The 15,505-nt window shown below is 69.1% G+C and overlaps 2 protein-coding genes across 4 annotated transcripts; one reads left to right on the forward strand and one right to left on the reverse strand.

The window, feature by feature from the left end:
* Positions 1-997: 997 nt before the first annotated feature.
* On the forward strand, positions 998-6,363 carry CACNB3 (calcium voltage-gated channel auxiliary subunit beta 3). Of its 2 annotated transcripts, XM_062597267.1 has the most exons (14): positions 998-1,054; positions 1,161-1,253; positions 3,851-3,973; positions 4,082-4,204; positions 4,289-4,404; positions 4,470-4,534; positions 4,627-4,646; positions 4,734-4,814; positions 4,961-5,019; positions 5,094-5,203; positions 5,297-5,448; positions 5,527-5,622; positions 5,727-5,876; positions 6,049-6,363. In XM_062597267.1, exons 1-14 carry the CDS (start codon positions 1,013-1,015, stop codon positions 6,361-6,363), a joined length of 1,545 nt encoding a protein of 514 aa, XP_062453251.1. In that variant the 5' UTR covers positions 998-1,012. The 2 variants fall into 2 exon arrangements, with proteins under 2 accessions (XP_062453251.1, XP_062453250.1); XM_062597266.1 differs by lacking the exons at positions 998-1,054; positions 1,161-1,253 and adding an exon at positions 2,713-2,754.
* A 1,450-nt stretch (positions 6,364-7,813) lies between these two features.
* DDX23 (DEAD-box helicase 23) lies at positions 7,814-13,482 on the reverse strand. 2 transcript variants are annotated; one of them, XM_062597166.1, is made up of 17 exons: positions 13,404-13,482; positions 12,877-13,106; positions 12,637-12,735; positions 12,297-12,393; positions 12,135-12,200; positions 11,735-11,873; positions 11,482-11,615; positions 11,247-11,359; positions 11,024-11,167; positions 10,555-10,780; positions 10,236-10,381; positions 9,943-10,120; positions 9,586-9,828; positions 9,227-9,378; positions 8,938-9,046; positions 8,600-8,774; positions 7,814-8,478 (listed from the first exon to the last, which is right to left on the reverse strand). In XM_062597166.1, the coding sequence occupies exons 2-17, from the start codon at positions 13,104-13,106 to the stop codon at positions 8,255-8,257; spliced, it is 2,475 nt and encodes an 824-aa protein (XP_062453150.1). In that variant the 5' UTR covers positions 13,404-13,482; the 3' UTR covers positions 7,814-8,254. The 2 variants fall into 2 exon arrangements, with proteins under 2 accessions (XP_062453150.1, XP_062453151.1); XM_062597167.1 differs by lacking the exon at positions 13,404-13,482 and having other exon boundaries at positions 11,482-11,612; positions 12,877-13,350.
* Positions 13,483-15,505: the final 2,023 nt, after the last annotated feature.

Genomic DNA, 15,505 nt, shown 5'->3' on the forward strand with positions numbered 1-15,505 from the left:
CTGGATTCCAGCCACGCTAGGGTCCTGAGGGCAGATCCCAGCCGTGCTGGGGGCTCCCAGGCCAGATTCCAGCCATGCTGGGAGTTCCCAGGCCGGATCTTGGCCCTACTGGGGCTCTGCAAGCTGGATCCTGACCATGCTGGGGCTGCTGAGGGCAGGTCCCGGCCATGCTGGGGGTCCCCAGGCCAGATCTTGGCCTCACCGGGGCTCCTGGGGCCGGATCCTGCCCTCGCCGCCCCTCGCAGCAGCAGCCCCGGCGCTGCTCCCTCCATCGATCCAGCCCTGCAGCAAAACGCGTTGCTGCAGCAACGGCAGCGCTGGGCCGGGCTGGATCCGGCTGCCTCCGTGTGTGCACGGGGTCAGGGAGCACGGGGTGCATGTGTGTGCACACGTGTGCATGCGTGCATGTGTGTGCCTTGCTGGGCACATGTGTGTGCACATGCGTGTGTAAGTGCATGCATCTGTGGCCATGCGTGTGCACACAGGGAGCTTGTGAATGCACACATGCACCTGCGTGTGTGTGCAAATGTGTGTATGTGTGCAAGCCAATCCCGGGGCAGGAGCAGTGGGACCCGTGGGGGGGCACCAAGGTCCCCCTCCCCCAGAGATTCTTCCCCCCCCCCCTGCAGCCCCACCTGCCCCACGCGTGGATCGGGGGAGGAGGGTGCAGATACCCCCGGCAGCCTTGCCCACCCCCCGCGGCTGCAGTCCTCCCCCCCCCCGCCGCGGACACGCGTGGGTGCCGCGGCAGACAGTGCCGCCAGCGCGGTCCCTGCAGCCGCGGGGGCGGGGGGGCCCGGGCCGCGCCGGGGGCTGCCCAGCCGCGGGGGCGCAGGCCGGCCGCCGCGGGGATGGGCGCGGGGGCGGGCAGGGCGGGGGCGGGGACGGCCGGGAAGCCCCGGCGGCCCCGTGTGCGGCGGAGCGCGGCGGCGGCGGCGGCGCCGCGGCCCTTCCCGGCGGAGCGCCGCGGCCCCCGCCGGGATCCCGGGCGCTCCGGGCGCTGCTGCCGGGCATGTCCGGCGCGCCGGAGCCCGCAGCCCCCGGCTCCTTCCAGGTGAGCGGCTCCTCCGCCCCGAGCCCCGGGCGCCCGGAGCCGGCGGCGGCCGCGGCCCCGGTGCGGCGGAGCCCGGGGCTCACGGCCGCCGCCGCTCGCCCCGCAGAGCCCCCGCAAGCTCCCGAAGCGCAAGAGCCGCTTCAAGCGCTCGGACGGCAGCACCTCGTCCGACACCACCTCCAGCATCCTCCGGCGGCAGGTGAGCGGGGCGGCCCCGGCGGCCCCCGCCCGCCCAGGCCCCCCCCGCGGCTCCGGCGGGCGGCGGCGCTGCGGCGGCGGCGGCGGCGCCGCAGGGACCGGGGGGGGGGAGCTGCTCCCGCCCCCCCCTACCCCGGCGGCGGGGGGCCCAGGCGTCCCGGAGCTGCTCTCACCCCTGCCCGCCCCCTCCCCCGCCCCCTCTCCTCGCTGCCCCCCCCCGCCCGGGGCACCGAGGCTGGGCGCACGCACCGGGCACCGGTGGCATCGCAACAGCCGCTCCCCGCGGCTAAAAATAGCGAGTGCTGCGTCAGGGCCGGCCCCGGGCCGCCGGGCACCGGCACTGCGGCGGCGGGGCGCGCCGGGGGGGCGGCCGGCGCCCCGGCACCGGAGGGGCGGCCGGGGCCTGGGCAGCCCCGCCGCGCCCGTGCCCGGCGGCCGGGAGAAAACTGAGGCCGGGGAGGGGGGCCAGGGCCGGGCGCGGGGGGGAGGTGTCGGGCTGTGCCTCCCTGACGCCCCCCCCCGGGGGGGGGGAGTCCCGCTGCCCCAGCCCCGCTGCCCCAGCCCCGGTGCCCCAGCCCCGCTGCTCCGTCTCACACCGGGCCGAGCGGAGCCCCCCGACCGGAGCCACACGGGACCTGCCCGCAGCCCCGGGGGGAGGGGGCTCCCCCCGCCGCGGGGTCCTGCCGAGCGCAGCAGTGTACCGGGCGCCCCCTGCACCCCCCCGGTCGCTCCCCCCGAGCACCCCCCCCGCCCCCGCCCCGGCGGCGCGGCCCCTTCAGCACCTCGGAGAGGGCCCGGCCCGGCCCCGCCGCTGCCCCCGGGCCCCGCCGCGCCCCCCGGGCCCGGCCCGCGGCGCGGTAACGGGGCGGGCCGGCCCGCTCCCCCGGGGCCCGCTGCTGCCCCCCTCCTAGGGGGCGGGGGGGGGGCGCGGCGGGGGGGCGGGAGCGGCTCCGGCCCCGCCGCAGGGCTCGCCCTGCAGACGGGGCTGCTGCCGGCTCGGGGCAGGACCGGGGCCGCCGCACCGGAGCATGGAGGTACCCGCGCGACCCCCACCCCCCTGCCGTCGCGGGACCCCCCGCCCCGGCCCCCACGGGGGCGGCCCGCCCCCTCCCCCCGCCGGGAACTGCGCGGGGGCACCGTCCAGGCCCGCTCGGGGCCCCCTGGTGCGAGAGCAGCCCCGGCGGCGGGGAGTGTTGGGGGGGGGGGGCACCGGAGAGGGGCCGGTGCCCCCCGGCAGCCGCGGGAAGGGGGGGCCCCGATCGCCCGGGCGCGGCGGCTCCGTGCGCCCCGGGGGGGCGGCGGGGGGCGGGGGCGGGGAGGGGCGGGGAGGGGCGGCGGCGGCGCGGAGCGGCGCGGGCAGGGCCAGCCGGAGCCCGAGCCGCAGCCGGAACCGGAGCCGGAGCCGGTGCCGGAGCCGGGGCGGGGGGGGCGCGGGCGGCTCGGCTCGGCTCGCCCCGTCTATGTCGTTTTCTGACTCCAGCGCTACCTTCCTGCTCAACGAGGTACCGGTACCGGTACCGGGCGCGGAGCCGTTTTGCGGGGGCGGCCGCGCACGCCGGGGGGGGGGGGGGGACGTTGTGCAACGGGGGGCGGCGACAGCGCCCCGGGGGCTGCGCGCAGCGGGGGGGGGGGGGGGGGCGTTGCGGGGTCCCGTTGCGGGGGGGCCTTTGTTCCCGGCGCGGCGGCAGCGGCGCCGGTCTCGCCCCCCCCCGGGCCCCCCCCCGGGCAGGTGCCGTGAGGCCCCGGGCCCGGGAGCGGCTCCGGGCGCGGCGGCCCCCCCCGGGCCGGGAGCCGGCGGGGGCGAGGGCTGCGCGGCGCCGGGTCAGGTCTGCCCGACCCGGGGGCTGCCGCGTTGGGGCGGGGGAGGGGGGTGTTTTAGGGAGGCCATGTTGGGGGGGGCGCGGTGGGAGGGCCGTACCGGCAGCGATAGGGTGAGGGGAGCCCAGGGCCCCCCCGAGACGGGAGCGGAGCTGAGGGATGTGCAGGGCCGGGGGGGGGGGCTCTTCTCCCTGCAGAGGAGCCCGGTGCCGGGGGGGGGGGGTCCCAGCCCGTTCCCCGGCGGGGGGTGGGGGTCCATCCCTGCCGTGCCCACAGCAGCCGTGCAGAGCTCGCAGCCTGGCAAGGCCTGGAGCATCTCACGGAGGGGGGGCCGGGGGGGGGCTCGCAGACACATCCAGGGGCCTATAAATATTTCACTGCAGCTTCTGCGCTTGTTCCAGGCGCAGCAGGCGCCGGCTCATTACCCGCTGGGGGGGGAAGCTGGGGGGGCTGCAGCAAACCCCCAGCCCTCGGGCCCCCTGGTGCGGTGGGGGCGGCCGCTGCAGGCCCAGCCCCACTTCCCGGTGCGTCCCCAGGCCCACAGCGAGCACCGGGGCCAGGCTGCGGTGCTCCGGTGTGTCCACGTTAGGGCTCTGCCCCCAGGGCCGGGGTCCGGGGCGCTGAAGGGAGCCGGGGCTCGGTGATACCAGGACCCTCCCGGGAGCTGGGGCTCGGCGATGCCGGGTAGCACCGGAGGGGCTGGGGGCACCGGGCTGGGGTGTGTGCTCCCCCCCATCCCTGCTCCTGTGGCCCCTCCGGCACTCAGCCCCCGTCCCGCAGGGCTCAGCGGATTCCTACACCAGCCGCCCGTCCCTGGACTCCGACGTGTCCCTCGAGGAGGACCGCGAGAGCGCCCGGCGCGAGGTGGAGAGCCAGGCCCAGCAGCAGCTCGAGCGGGCCAAGGTACCGCCGGCGGGGGGACACGTGGGAGCCCACCGTGCGCCTCGTGCGCAGCGACCCTGGGGCCGAGGGGGGCCCGGGCAGGCAGGCGCTGACCCCCATGTCCCCCAGCACAAGCCGGTAGCCTTCGCCGTGCGCACCAATGTCAGCTACTGCGGGGCGCTGGACGAGGAGTGCCCGGTGCAGGGAGCCGCCATCAACTTCGAAGCCAAAGATTTCCTGCACATCAAGGAGGTGAGACGGGGCTGGGGGACGGGACGGGGGACACAACATCGGAGCCAGGGCCCTGACCTCACCCCGTGCCCTGCGCTTCCCCAGAAATACAGCAATGACTGGTGGATCGGGCGCCTAGTGAAGGAGGGGGGGGACATCGCCTTCATCCCCAGCCCCCAGCGCCTGGAAGCCATGAGGCTCAAGCAGGAGCAGAAAGCCAGGTAGGGAGCGCGCGGGCCGGGGTGCCGCGGCCGCCCGTGCCCCGCTCACCCCCCTCCTCCCCCAGGAGAGCTGGCAACGCCTCGGGCCTCGGCGACAGCGGGAGCCGGCGATCGCCTCCCCCTTCCCTAGGTAAGGGCAGGCCCCCGGGCCGGGGGCTCGGCCCCGCGCCCCCTCCCCTGCGGCCCCACCAACCTCTCTCTCTTCTCTCCTCTCCCCCCAAGCCAAGCAGAAGCAGAAGCAGGTGAGTCCGCGGGGTGGCCGGGGGGCGGCTGGGGGGGCCGGCGGCCGGGCTCCTCCGCACGGCCCCCGGCCCCGGCCCCCTCCGCAGACGCAGCACATCCCGCCCTACGACGTGGTCCCCTCCATGCGGCCCGTGGTGCTGGTGGGACCCTCGCTCAAAGGATACGAGGTACGGAGGGGCCGCCCCCCCCCCGCTCCCCCCGCCGCACGCCAGCACGGCGAGCAGATGCCGGGGCCGCGGGCTGCCGGCAAGGCGCCACCGCGGCTCCATCTGCCCGCGCCCGGGGCCGACTGCTCTCTCCTCGCCGGCGGCAGGTCACCGACATGATGCAGAAAGCCCTCTTCGACTTCCTCAAGCACAGATTCGATGGCAGGCGAGTAGCTGCCCCCAGCCCGGGCGGGCGGGCGGGCAGACCAGCACCTCATCGCCGCCTCTCTGCGCCCCCAGGATCTCCATCACCCACATCACGGCTGACCTCTCCCTCGCCAAGCGCTCCATCCTCAACAACCTGGGCAAGCAAGCCATCCTGGAGCGCTCCACCACCCGCTCCAGCATCGGTGAGGCTGCCTGGAGGGGCGCGCACGGGACACCGGGCTGCCTTGCCCTCCCCGGGGCCGGGTGGGCTGACACAGCCTTGTGCCCCCACCCAGCCGAGGTGCAGAGTGAGATCGAGCGCATCTTTGAGTTGGCCAAGTCCCTTCAGCTGGTGGTGCTGGATGCTGACACCATCAACCATCCGGCCCAGCTGGCCAAGACCTCGCTGGCGCCCATCATCGTCTACGTCAAGGTGTCCTCACCCAAAGTGAGTGGGGCCAGGGGAAGGCCACGGGGATCTCCCTTGGTGCCCCCATCCTGCCGTGACCCCTCTCTCCTCCCCCAGGTCCTGCAGCGGCTCATCAAGTCCCGCGGCAAGTCCCAGGTGAAGCACCTCAACGTGCAGATGATGGCAGCTGACAAGCTGGTGCAGTGTCCCCCGGTGAGCCAGCAGCTCCCCCCAGCCTAGGGCCCCCAGGGTGCCCCCCACTGCTGGGACTCCCAAGATGTCCCTCCATCCCTGAGCTCCTCTCACCTTACCCCCAGGAGCTCTTTGATGTGATCCTGGATGAGAACCAGCTGGAGGACGCCTGCGAGCACCTGGCCGAGTACCTGGAGGTGTACTGGCGGGCAACACACCACCCCTTGCACGCGCCGCACGCTGTGCCCTCGCCCACCAGCATCCCGGGCCTGCAGGTACGGGGGACGCGGCCCCGTTGATACCCCAGTGCCCTGAACTGCAGCTTCACCAGTTTGCCAGGGCCTCTTTCCCGGGGTCGGGGGATGGTGCCAGGGCGCTGGGCTGGTCTGCGCCGCGCTGGGGGCCGGACCCACGGCCCTGGCCCCGCAGCCCCGTCTCTGCCCCCAGAGCCAGCAGCTGCTGGGGGAGCGGGGCGGCGAGCACTCGCCGCTGGAGCACGACAGCCTCATGCCGTCGGACGAGGCGAGCGAGACGTCGCACAAGACCTGGACGGCCTCGTCGCAGCGCAGCTCCCGGCACCTGGAGGACGAGTACGCGGACCCCTACCCGGACCTCTACCAGCCCCACCGGCACCACAACAGCGGGCTGCACGGCCCCGCCGGCCACGACTCGCAGGATCGCCTGCTGGAGCGCGAGGCCGAGCGCAACCACAACGACAGGAACTGGCAGCGCAACCGGCCCTGGGCCAAGGACAGCTACTAGGGCTGGGGAGGGGGGAGCGGCTGGGAACCGGCCCCCCCCCACCCCCCGCGCGGCCGCGAGCGGCGCCCTGGGGAGTCGGGCGCTCCCTGGGGCCTCGCGGCGGCCGAGCCCCCCGCGGGGATGACCCCCCCCCCCCCCTTGCCCCAGCGCCGCGCTGGGGGGTGCTCAGACAATCTCCCTCTCGGGAAACTCCACCGCACCGGCAGCTTCCTCGCGCCTGGCTCCAGGCAGCACGTTCAGCCATAAAGCACAGGAGGGGCTGGCAGCCAGGACGCCGGGGCCCTCGCCCTGGCTCGAGGTGACCTGAGAGCAGTCACACGCCTTCGCCCTGCCTCAGTTTCCCTGCCTGGCCCCTGCATCGCAGGCCGTCTCATTCCCTGCAGGGCAGCTGCCATGAACAGAGGGCACCTTCCCCTGAAGAAGCCGTAGGCCAGGTACCGGGACGGGGGGCAGTTTCAGCGGCATCTCCCCCCCGCACAGACTGCTGCCCAAAGGAAGGAGGGGAAGGCGCCTGTTCCCCACGGGGGCCTGGCCTGCCCCCTCCCCTGTCCCCTTGCATGGGACCCCCAGGAGGAGGGGTCGTCGCTTTGCTCTGCATCGATTTTCTCCCCGCCCTGTTCGCAGCAGCCGAACCGCTTCCTCCGACGGGGAGGCAGGGCGAACGGGGGCGCGTGGAGTGGCCAGGCCCCGTGCGGGGCGGTCGGACTCCGCGTGGGGCGGCCGCCCCGCACCCGCACTCACTGCCCCGTTGCTTCGGCAGCCGCAGCCAGCACCGCTCCCTCCCAAACGCCTGCTGCCCCTGTCCCCGCGTAGCCGCCACCGCACGTCACCGCACGTCACCGCACAGTCCTGTAAATACGGTGCCCACCGCCCTCCGCCGGGCAGGCCAGAGGTGGCTCCGCAAAGGGTCCTGGCGCTTGGCTGAGCCGCACCAGGGCCCTTGGTGGAGAGCCTGGCCGAGCCAGGGCTGGGACAGGTGGAGGGCACAGATTTGTTATAATTTCTTTTGTAGAAAGCACTGATTTCCCTGTAATTTGTTTCAGAAACACGAGAGTGCTCAGAACCACTAGTATCTGTGTCTCTGGGGTGGGCAGTGGGGACATGGGACAGCAGGGCACAGGGTCTTTGGGCTCCAGGGCCACACAGGGTAAAGGATGCAATTCTGGAGGGTGCTGAGCACTCCAAGGCTCTTTCCTTAGGGGCACTGCCAGCTCCCAGCACCTCTGGGAGTGCTGGAGGGCACGAGGAAGGGTACAGCTCTGGCTGCCTGGGTTCCTCAACATCACCTGGCACTGGAGGGAGGGCTGGGACCTCTCACAGCACCTCAGGGCCAGGAGGAGCCCATCCTCCCCAGGCCACGGGCCAGCCCTGCTCAGGCACGGGGAGACGTGTGCCAAGGCAGGACACAAAGCAGCGAGCGGACATGCAGGCAGGCACTGCAGAGGCAGGAGAGCACAGGGAGGCAATGCCCGGCAGCACTGCTGCAGTTTTTTTATTCCTGTAGCTTGAACTGGAGTTTCAGCTTTAAAAAAAAGGATGAAGGGACAAAGAACAGCTCCTGGGACAACCCTAGCTAAAAAACAGCATGTGAACCTCAGCACCAGCCCTGAACGTGCCCCTGCCTCAGCAGGAGGCAGATGAGGAGGAATCTGTCCCCCAAAAACCTCCAGAGGCTGCGTCAGTTTGTGATGGATGTGGGGAAGGGACCTGGGAGCAAAGAGGGGGCTCTCAGAGTAGTCTGGGCCCCAGTCTCTGCTATCGACAGTCCTGGCTGCGCAGAGACCTGGGGGCACGGAAAAGGAGCCGCCAATAAAGTCCTGGAGGCCCCCAGCCCCAGAAGTCCTAGTGTCCCCGAAGGGGGGGACAAGAGGTGGATACTGGCCCTGGGGACTCACGCGAAGATGGTCTCTTCCCGCCTCTTCTTGGTGAGGATGGTGCCCGGCTTGTGCTGAGCGTCGGGGTGGTTGGCCAGCTCCGGTGGGCAGGACGACACCGGGCTCTCCAAAATGGCCTGCTTGAGGTCGTAGAAGACCGTCGAGTCTTCCTTGGTAAGGAAGGTGATGGCCACGCCGCTCTTCCCTGCTCGGCCTGTTCGCCCGATGCGGTGGATGTAATCTGCAATGGGACGTGGGGGTCAGGCAGGGCTCTAGCACCAAACACACCACCGGGGCCAGGCACCCCCTGCCGAACCCGAGCCTGCAGCCCCAGGCTGGAGCAGCCCCAGGCCCAGACTTACCTTCGATGTTTTTGGCCATATCGTAGTTGACGACCATGGAGACGTCGTGGATGTCGATACCACGTCCAGCCACGTCCGTGGCCACCAGAATGTCCTTGGCACCGGCCTTCAGGTTGGACAGCGCAAACTCTCGCTGCTCCTGGCCTTTGCCGCCGTGCAGGGTGCAGGCGTTGTACTGCAGGATGAGGGGCAGGTGTTAGCTGGGAGCAGCCGGTGCCCAGAGAGCCTGGAACCGGGCTGCAGGGTCTCTGCGCGCAGCCAGAGATGAGGAAATGAGACTCCGGGGGGCCTGGGACAACCCTGACCAAGCAGGGGAACCTGGCCTGGCCCAGACTCACCCCCATCTTCTCCAGAGACTTCGCCAGCACATCGCAGCCCTTCTTCTGATTGACGAAGATGATGATGGGCGGGTCGAAGCCCTGTTCCAGGATAGCCAAAAGCTTCTTCCTGTTAGGAAAGAGGACAGTTGGGCAAGGAGAGGCTAAGGTGCCCCAAAGGAGCCACTCTGCCCTTCAGGGCCCCACATCCTTCCTTCCCAGAGGTCCCTCGCTCCCAAATGTCCCAGATCAGCCCTGGAGATCCACCCTCACGGCCTCATCCACTCCATCCTGGTAGCCCTCTCCGCACCTCTTCTCCGACTCTGACATGAGGAAGACCTTTTGCTCCACCCGCTCGTGAGGCTTGCCAGCGGAGCCGATGTAGACCACAGCCGGACGGCGGAGATAGCTGCGGGCCAGGCGCTCCACTGCTGGTGGCATAGTAGCCGTGAACATCACGGTCTGCAAAAGACAGGTGGGCCATCAGCAACATTTCCCTTGGGCAGAAACGTGACTAGTCCTCCCTTCGCCACCTCTCTAGCCACTCTTAAGTTCTCTGGAGCCCCGACACTGTCCCCAGTCCACCGCAGGGACCACACTCAGCCCAGCGTGCCCCCAGCCAAGCTGGAGCCCTTGCAACACTCCCCTGAGCCTCATACTCGCACCCACCTGTCGGTACTTATGTTTCCCTGACTCAAAGTTGGCCAACATCTTCTCAGGATCCTCAGCCTCATCGGTGTCAGGTTTTTGGTTGGTGACAGGCATGTGCTCCAGGATCTTCTGCACATCAGGCTCAAAGCCCATGTCGATCATGCGGTCGGCCTCATCCAGCACCACGTAGGTGCAGCGGCTCAGCACCAAGTACCGGTTCTCCAACACATCAATGAGACGCCCCGGTGTGGCGATGACTATCTGGGAGTGGGCAGAGAGAGTCAGCATCCGCAGCCTCACGTTAACCTGGCTGCTCCCCAGAGCCCGACGCTGCCCCCTGTCCCCTCAGTGACCCCCCCAGTACCTGGCACTCACCTCGCAGCCCATGCGCAGCCGGAAGCCTTGGTCCTCACGGGAGATGCCTCCAATCACAGCCACCGTGCGAATGCCCAGCGGCTTCCCAAACTTGATGGTCTCCTCCTCAATCTGCTGGGCCAGTTCTCGGGTTGGGGCCAGGATGATGGCGTAGGGACCCTGGTCCGACTCCTCAATCCTGCAAGCAGGGCAAGGCAAGGCTGTGTCACCCACCACGCTCCCCGTTTGCAGCATCACCCTGCCGCCCGGTCACCCCACAGCCCTCTTCTGTCCTGCAGCGGCGGCCCGCTCACCGATCGATCTTGGGCAGGGTTGTGATCCACACCAGCAGTGGGATGAGGAAAGCTGCAGTCTTGCCACTGCCGGTCTCAGCCACACCGATGATGTCACGGTTCTGCAGGCCGATGGGGATGGCCTGGCGCTGGATGGGAGTGGGCTCCTGGGCAGGGGAGAGGCAGGTTTGGGAACAGAACGTACCCTTCCCTCCTCGCTCCCCAAACCAGGGGGTACCCAGGACTCCTGTCCCCAAGACGTAGCCCTCTCCCTCGGCCCAAATCTCCACAGGGTCCAGTCAGGGATCCCTGGCGGCAGCCTGTGCTTCTCCGTGCCCACCTTGTAGCCGCACTTGTCAATGACCTCCAGGATGTGGGGAGGCAGGGAGGAGTCCTTCCAGGAGCGGATGGGATTGGGGATCTTGCCCCCCTTGGTGGTTATGCTGTAGTCCTCACGGAAGATGCGCCAGTCCCTGTCTGTCATCTCATCTAGCTTCTTCTGGGACCAGTGCCGGTCATCCCAGCGCTGCTTGGCCTCCTTCTTCCGCAGCTTCCTCAGCCGGGCCCTGAGTTGGGGGGGAGGCAGGAGACAGGGCTCATCCACTGGCTGCCAGGAGGGGTCGGAGTTGCCCTCGCCTGTCCCCAGCCCACTCCACGTTTCCAGAGACACTGGTTTTACCTCTGAACCTAGCACAGGGATATGTCGCAGCCCAGAGCCCCTCATTCTATCCCCACATGGGCACACAGAGCCAGGCAGGATTCCAGCCAGCCCTCGGCATACTCCCAGCTTTCCCCCGAAGCGTGCTCACTCCTCCTGCTCCTTCTCCTCCAGCGTCCTCCTCTTCTCCATCAGGTCCCCGTAGAAACGCGACTGCTCCCGTTTCTGCTGCTTCAGGTCAATCCCGGCGATGAAGCCCCGGCCCAGCAGCTGCACCTGGTGCCGCTCCTTGTACCTACAGCAGGACGGGAGCGTCAGGGGCAGGGCTGGGGCTGCCCCCCACCCCCAGCCTCAGGGGCACCCCCAGCACTCACAGGGGGTTGTAGTCGATGGACGTGTCCTCTGACGCATCCCACTCAAAGACAAACTTGCGGTCGTTCAGGTGCCGTGTGCGCCTCCGCTTCTTCACTCCTCCCAGGTACCGCTCCTGCGGGTGGCGGAGCATCAACCTCGTCCTCCAGCCCAGGATCTCCTCCCAGCCAGCAGGAAGGGGACCCAGGCGTCCGGGGCACCCTACGCCCCAGCCCAGGGGTTTGCGGCCAGTGGTACCTTGATAGCGTGCAGCTCTTTGCTCTTATCTTTCTCCTCCCGGATCTTCTGCCTGCCTTCTTCGTCCTCCGTGCCATTGGTTTCCCGCTCCATGCGTTCGCGGCGCTCCCTGCGCTCACGCTCCTGGGGGTCTTCTGGGGAAGCGGGGAAAGGGCGTCAGAGCTGAGCCCTCCACAGCGCAGCTGGAGGATCCCGGGGGGGTCTGCCCCAGCCCCTTGCAGCCAGGCGCGCTGCAGCAGGGACAATATCGTACCCAGCATCTTCCTCCCCATCTCCTGGAATTGCTTCCGCTTTTTCCTCTCCTCTTCCAGCAGCCGCTGCCGTTCCTCTACCTCTTGCTGCCGCCGTCGCAAGGCCTCGGCCTCCCGCTCCGCTTTGGACAAGAACTTGGGCTAGGACAGGAGAGGCAGGTTCACACCAGAGCTGGCTGCAACCTCCTGGCCCCACAGAACCCGATCCCAGGACTGCCCCAGGAGGGGTCAGCATCCTGCAGCACAAGAACGTCTTCCCCATTACAGCCCTCGTGGATGAGGGATACCAGAGCCGTGCTGGTCAAGAAGCTTTGAGTCTCTTCCCACGCAGGGGCTGTTCAGGCCTTTTACAGCAGAGAGAGCGGAGTCCCCCCAAAACAGGAAAACAGTTCCTGCTCTTACCTTAGCTTCTGCCTCTTCTTCAGCCTTCTTTTTGGCCAGTAGCTCCTCCAGGGACAGAGGCTGGGCCTGCAAACGTAAGACCAGATCATTAGCAGCCCCAAGTACTCCTAGTAGGGCCTCAGAAACTCCCACACTCCCAGCCCAGTCTCCTCTCACACTTACCTTCTCCTTCTTTAGCGCATTCTCATCCTCCTCCTCCACCTTCCGCGAGTCCCGATCCTTCCGGGACTTCGAATCCTTGCCCCTGATCGGGGACAAGCTTCCAAGCAAAACAAAGGAGAATCAGGCAATGAGCGTAACCCCAGCATCACCTTGTCCCCTCTCTTGCTAGGACTCAGGACAATTCTTGCACACCCGTGCACTCCTGAAGCGTCACCATGCTCCACCCCAACAACTGCTGTGTTTCCAGGCTCGGTTCCCCCTGCGCACTCACAGAAAAGCTGGGCAGGAGACAGAGTGCAGACACCTACGTAAGGACACCTGGAGAAGAGCAAGCACTCACCTAGATCGTTTCCTGTCCTTGTCCCGCCGGTGCCCATCTTTGTCTCGGTCCCGGTCCTTCTTGCCCCGGTCCCGGTCGCGCTCTTTGTGCCGGCGATCCCTGCAGGATGGGGCAGTTGCGCGCAGCTCAGCCCCAGCCCAACCACCCCACAGTCCCTTTATGGGGACACCCAAGGGCAACAGAGCGCTTCCCTGAAACCCAAGCAGTGCCCGGGCTGGACCCGTCAGCCCCCGAACGTGCCTGTCGGCTGACTTGGAGCGGGAGCGGGTCCGCGACCGGCTGCCCCGCCTCCGGTCCCGGGAGCGGTGCCGCTTCCTGTCCTTGGAGGGGGAGCTCTTGCGGTCTCGATCTCGGTCGCGATCCCGATCTCGGTCCCGGTCCCGGTCTCGGTCTGGGGAGCGTGAGCGTTTCCTCTCCTCTTTGGTGGGGGATGCGTCCCGGTCCTTCTTCTCTGCCACTTCTCCGGCCATCTACGAGGGCGGCGAGTCAGCGGGAGCCGCGATTGACCCAGCACCGGCCGGACACTGGGGACCGAGTCCCGGGCACCAGGCGGGGAGAGGGGGCCGGCAGGGCCGGGGGTCCTCCAGCCCCAGGAGCAGCGGGGCCCGGTGCTGCGCAGTACCGGGGCCTCGCAGCCCACGGAGCCTCCGCCGCACCAGGCGGGTACCGAGGCCCCAGAGGCCTCCACCCCGCTCCTCCCAAGGGAACGGCCGGCGCCTCCCTCTGCCGAAGCGCCCGGCCGCGGCCCGGGAGAGGCCCCCGCTCACCGCCCCGCCGCGCTGCGCCGCCCGCAGGCTCAGGCCTCAGCGCCGCCGCGCCGCCGCCGCCATGTCCGGGGCGCCGCGGGGCACGCTGGGAACGTCCCCGCCGCCGCCGCGACTACAACTCCCGGCAGCCCCCGCGCCCGGCAGCCCCGCCCCGCCCCGCGGCTCCCTCCGCCCGGCCGCAGCGCCACCGCGCCCCGCGGCTCCCTCCGCCCGGCCCGCCGCGGTGCGGCCGCCGCCGCCGCCGGGCTGCGTCCGCGCGGGCCCCGCAATAGCGCCTGCGCTAACGCTTGCAATAGCCCCACGTGCACCGGGGCCCTCTGCAGTGGCCCCTACAATAGCCCCACATGCACCGGAGCTGTCTGCAGTAGCCCCTGCAATAGCCCCACGGGCACCGGGGCCCTCTGCAATAGCACCTCATGTGCTGGGGCCCCCTGCAGTGACCCCTGCAATAGCCCCACGGGCACCGGGGCCCTCTGCAATAGCACCTCATGCACTGGGGCCCTCTGCAGTAGCCCCTGCAATAGCCCCACGGGCACTGGGGCCATCTGCAATAGCACCTCATGCACTGGGGCCCCCTGCAGTGACCCCTGCAATAGCCCCACGGGCACCGGGGCCCTCTGCAATAGCACCTCATGTGCTGGGGCCCCCTGCAGTGACCCCTGCAATAGCCCCACATGCACCGGGGCCCTCTGCAATAACCCCTCATGCACTGGGGCCCTCTGCAGTAGCCCCTGCAATAGCCCCACGGGCACTGGGGCCCTCTGCAATAGCACCTCATGTGCTGGGGCCCCCTGCAGTGACCCCTGCAATAGCCCCACGGGCACCGGGGCCCTCTGCAATAGCACCTCATGTGCTGGGGCCCCCTGCAGTGACCCCTGCAATAGCCCCACGGGCACCGGGGCCCTCTGCAATAGCACCTCATGCGCTGGGGCCCTCTGCAGTAGCCCCTGCAATAGCCCCACGTGCACTGGGGCCCTCTGCAATAGCACCTCATGCACCGGAGCCCTCTGCAGTAGCCCCTGCAATAGCCCCACGGGCACCGGGGCCCTCTGCAATAGCACCTCATGCACTGTGGCCCTCTGCAGTAGCCCCTGCAATAGCCCCACATGCACCGGGGCCCTCTGCAATAGCACCTCATGCACTGGGGCCCTCTGCAATAGCACCTCATGTGCTGGGGCCCCCTGCAGTAGCCCCTGCAATAGCCCCACGTGCACTGGGGCCCTCTGCAATAGCACCTCATGCACTGGGGCCCTCTGCAGTGGCCCCTGCAATAGCCCCACATGCACCAGAGCCCCCCTACAACAACCCTCATACACCATGGCCACCTGCAATAAGCACATCTGCACCACAGCTGCCTGCAGTAACCCTACACGCACCACCGCAGTGCCCCATACACACCAGGGCCTCAGGCAGCGTCAGCACGTGCCCCTGCCCTGTATTACCCCCTATGCACTGCTGCTACCCCATGCAATAACCCCCCCACACCTGCCCTCCTGCCCCAGCCAAGCAGGGGGCCAAGGACTCCAACTGCCACTACACACCAAGCTGCTCCCCAGGCCTAGGGACAGCAGGAGGCACCCACGGAGCCCTCACGAGCTGTCCCAGGCCCATCCCACCTGGCACCAACCAGGTGCATCAACCCCTGCCTCTCTCTCCCCCTACGCAGCCCAGGGCTTGGTCCTGGATGCAAGTGGCACTGTCACCTTCCCCAGTGATGCAGCCCAGTGGCAGAGCTCCCCCACCCAGCCCCTCACCCAACACATGACCAGGCACCCACTGCACGGTGGATAGTTGTTATATTTCCAATAATAAATAAGCTTTTTAATAACACTGAACATTGAACAGAGTCACCCCAAGAGACAGTCTATAAAACAAGTCGCCCCCTGCCCGGAGCCCCACAGAGCCCCTGGGGGGCACCAGGGCCGAGGCCAAGCAGCAGATGAGGGATGGGGCAGAGCCAGACACCAACTGGGCATTCAAAGAAAAAGGATGAGTCCGTGGATGAGTCCTGCCAGCTCTGGGGGCTCAGGAGCAGCCGCTGAGCAAGGTCCCCTCCATGCTGGGGGTCCCCCAGGCCCCCCACCCCATGGCATCTCGGCAGG

This window comes from Rhea pennata, chromosome 29 (genome assembly GCF_028389875.1).
Source record: "Rhea pennata isolate bPtePen1 chromosome 29, bPtePen1.pri, whole genome shotgun sequence".
NCBI lineage: Eukaryota > Metazoa > Chordata > Aves > Rheiformes > Rheidae > Rhea > Rhea pennata.

What these genes read in the sequence shown, in the direction of transcription:
- CACNB3 (XM_062597267.1), top strand. Translation starts at nt 1,013, where the DNA reads ATGTCCGGCGCGCCGGAGCCCGCAGCCCCCGGCTCCTTCCAG. An exon ending in CAGCCCCCGGCTCCTTCCAG is followed by an intron (nt 1,055 to 1,160) that starts GTGAGCGGCTCC and finishes CTCGCCCCGCAG; the next exon opens with AGCCCCCGCAAGCTCCCGAA. An exon ending in CACCACCCGCTCCAGCATCG is followed by an intron (nt 5,204 to 5,296) that starts GTGAGGCTGCCT and finishes GCCCCCACCCAG; the next exon opens with CCGAGGTGCAGAGTGAGATC.
- DDX23 (XM_062597166.1), bottom strand. Translation starts at nt 13,106, where the DNA reads ATGGCCGGAGAAGTGGCAGAGAAGAAGGACCGGGACGCATCCCCCACC. An exon ending in CGCTCCAAGTCAGCCGACAG is followed by an intron (nt 12,736 to 12,876) that starts GCACGTTCGGGG and finishes CCCATCCTGCAG; the next exon opens with GGATCGCCGGCACAAAGAGC. An exon ending in AAGGACAGGAAACGATCTAG is followed by an intron (nt 12,394 to 12,636) that starts GTGAGTGCTTGC and finishes TTTGCTTGGAAG; the next exon opens with CTTGTCCCCGATCAGGGGCA.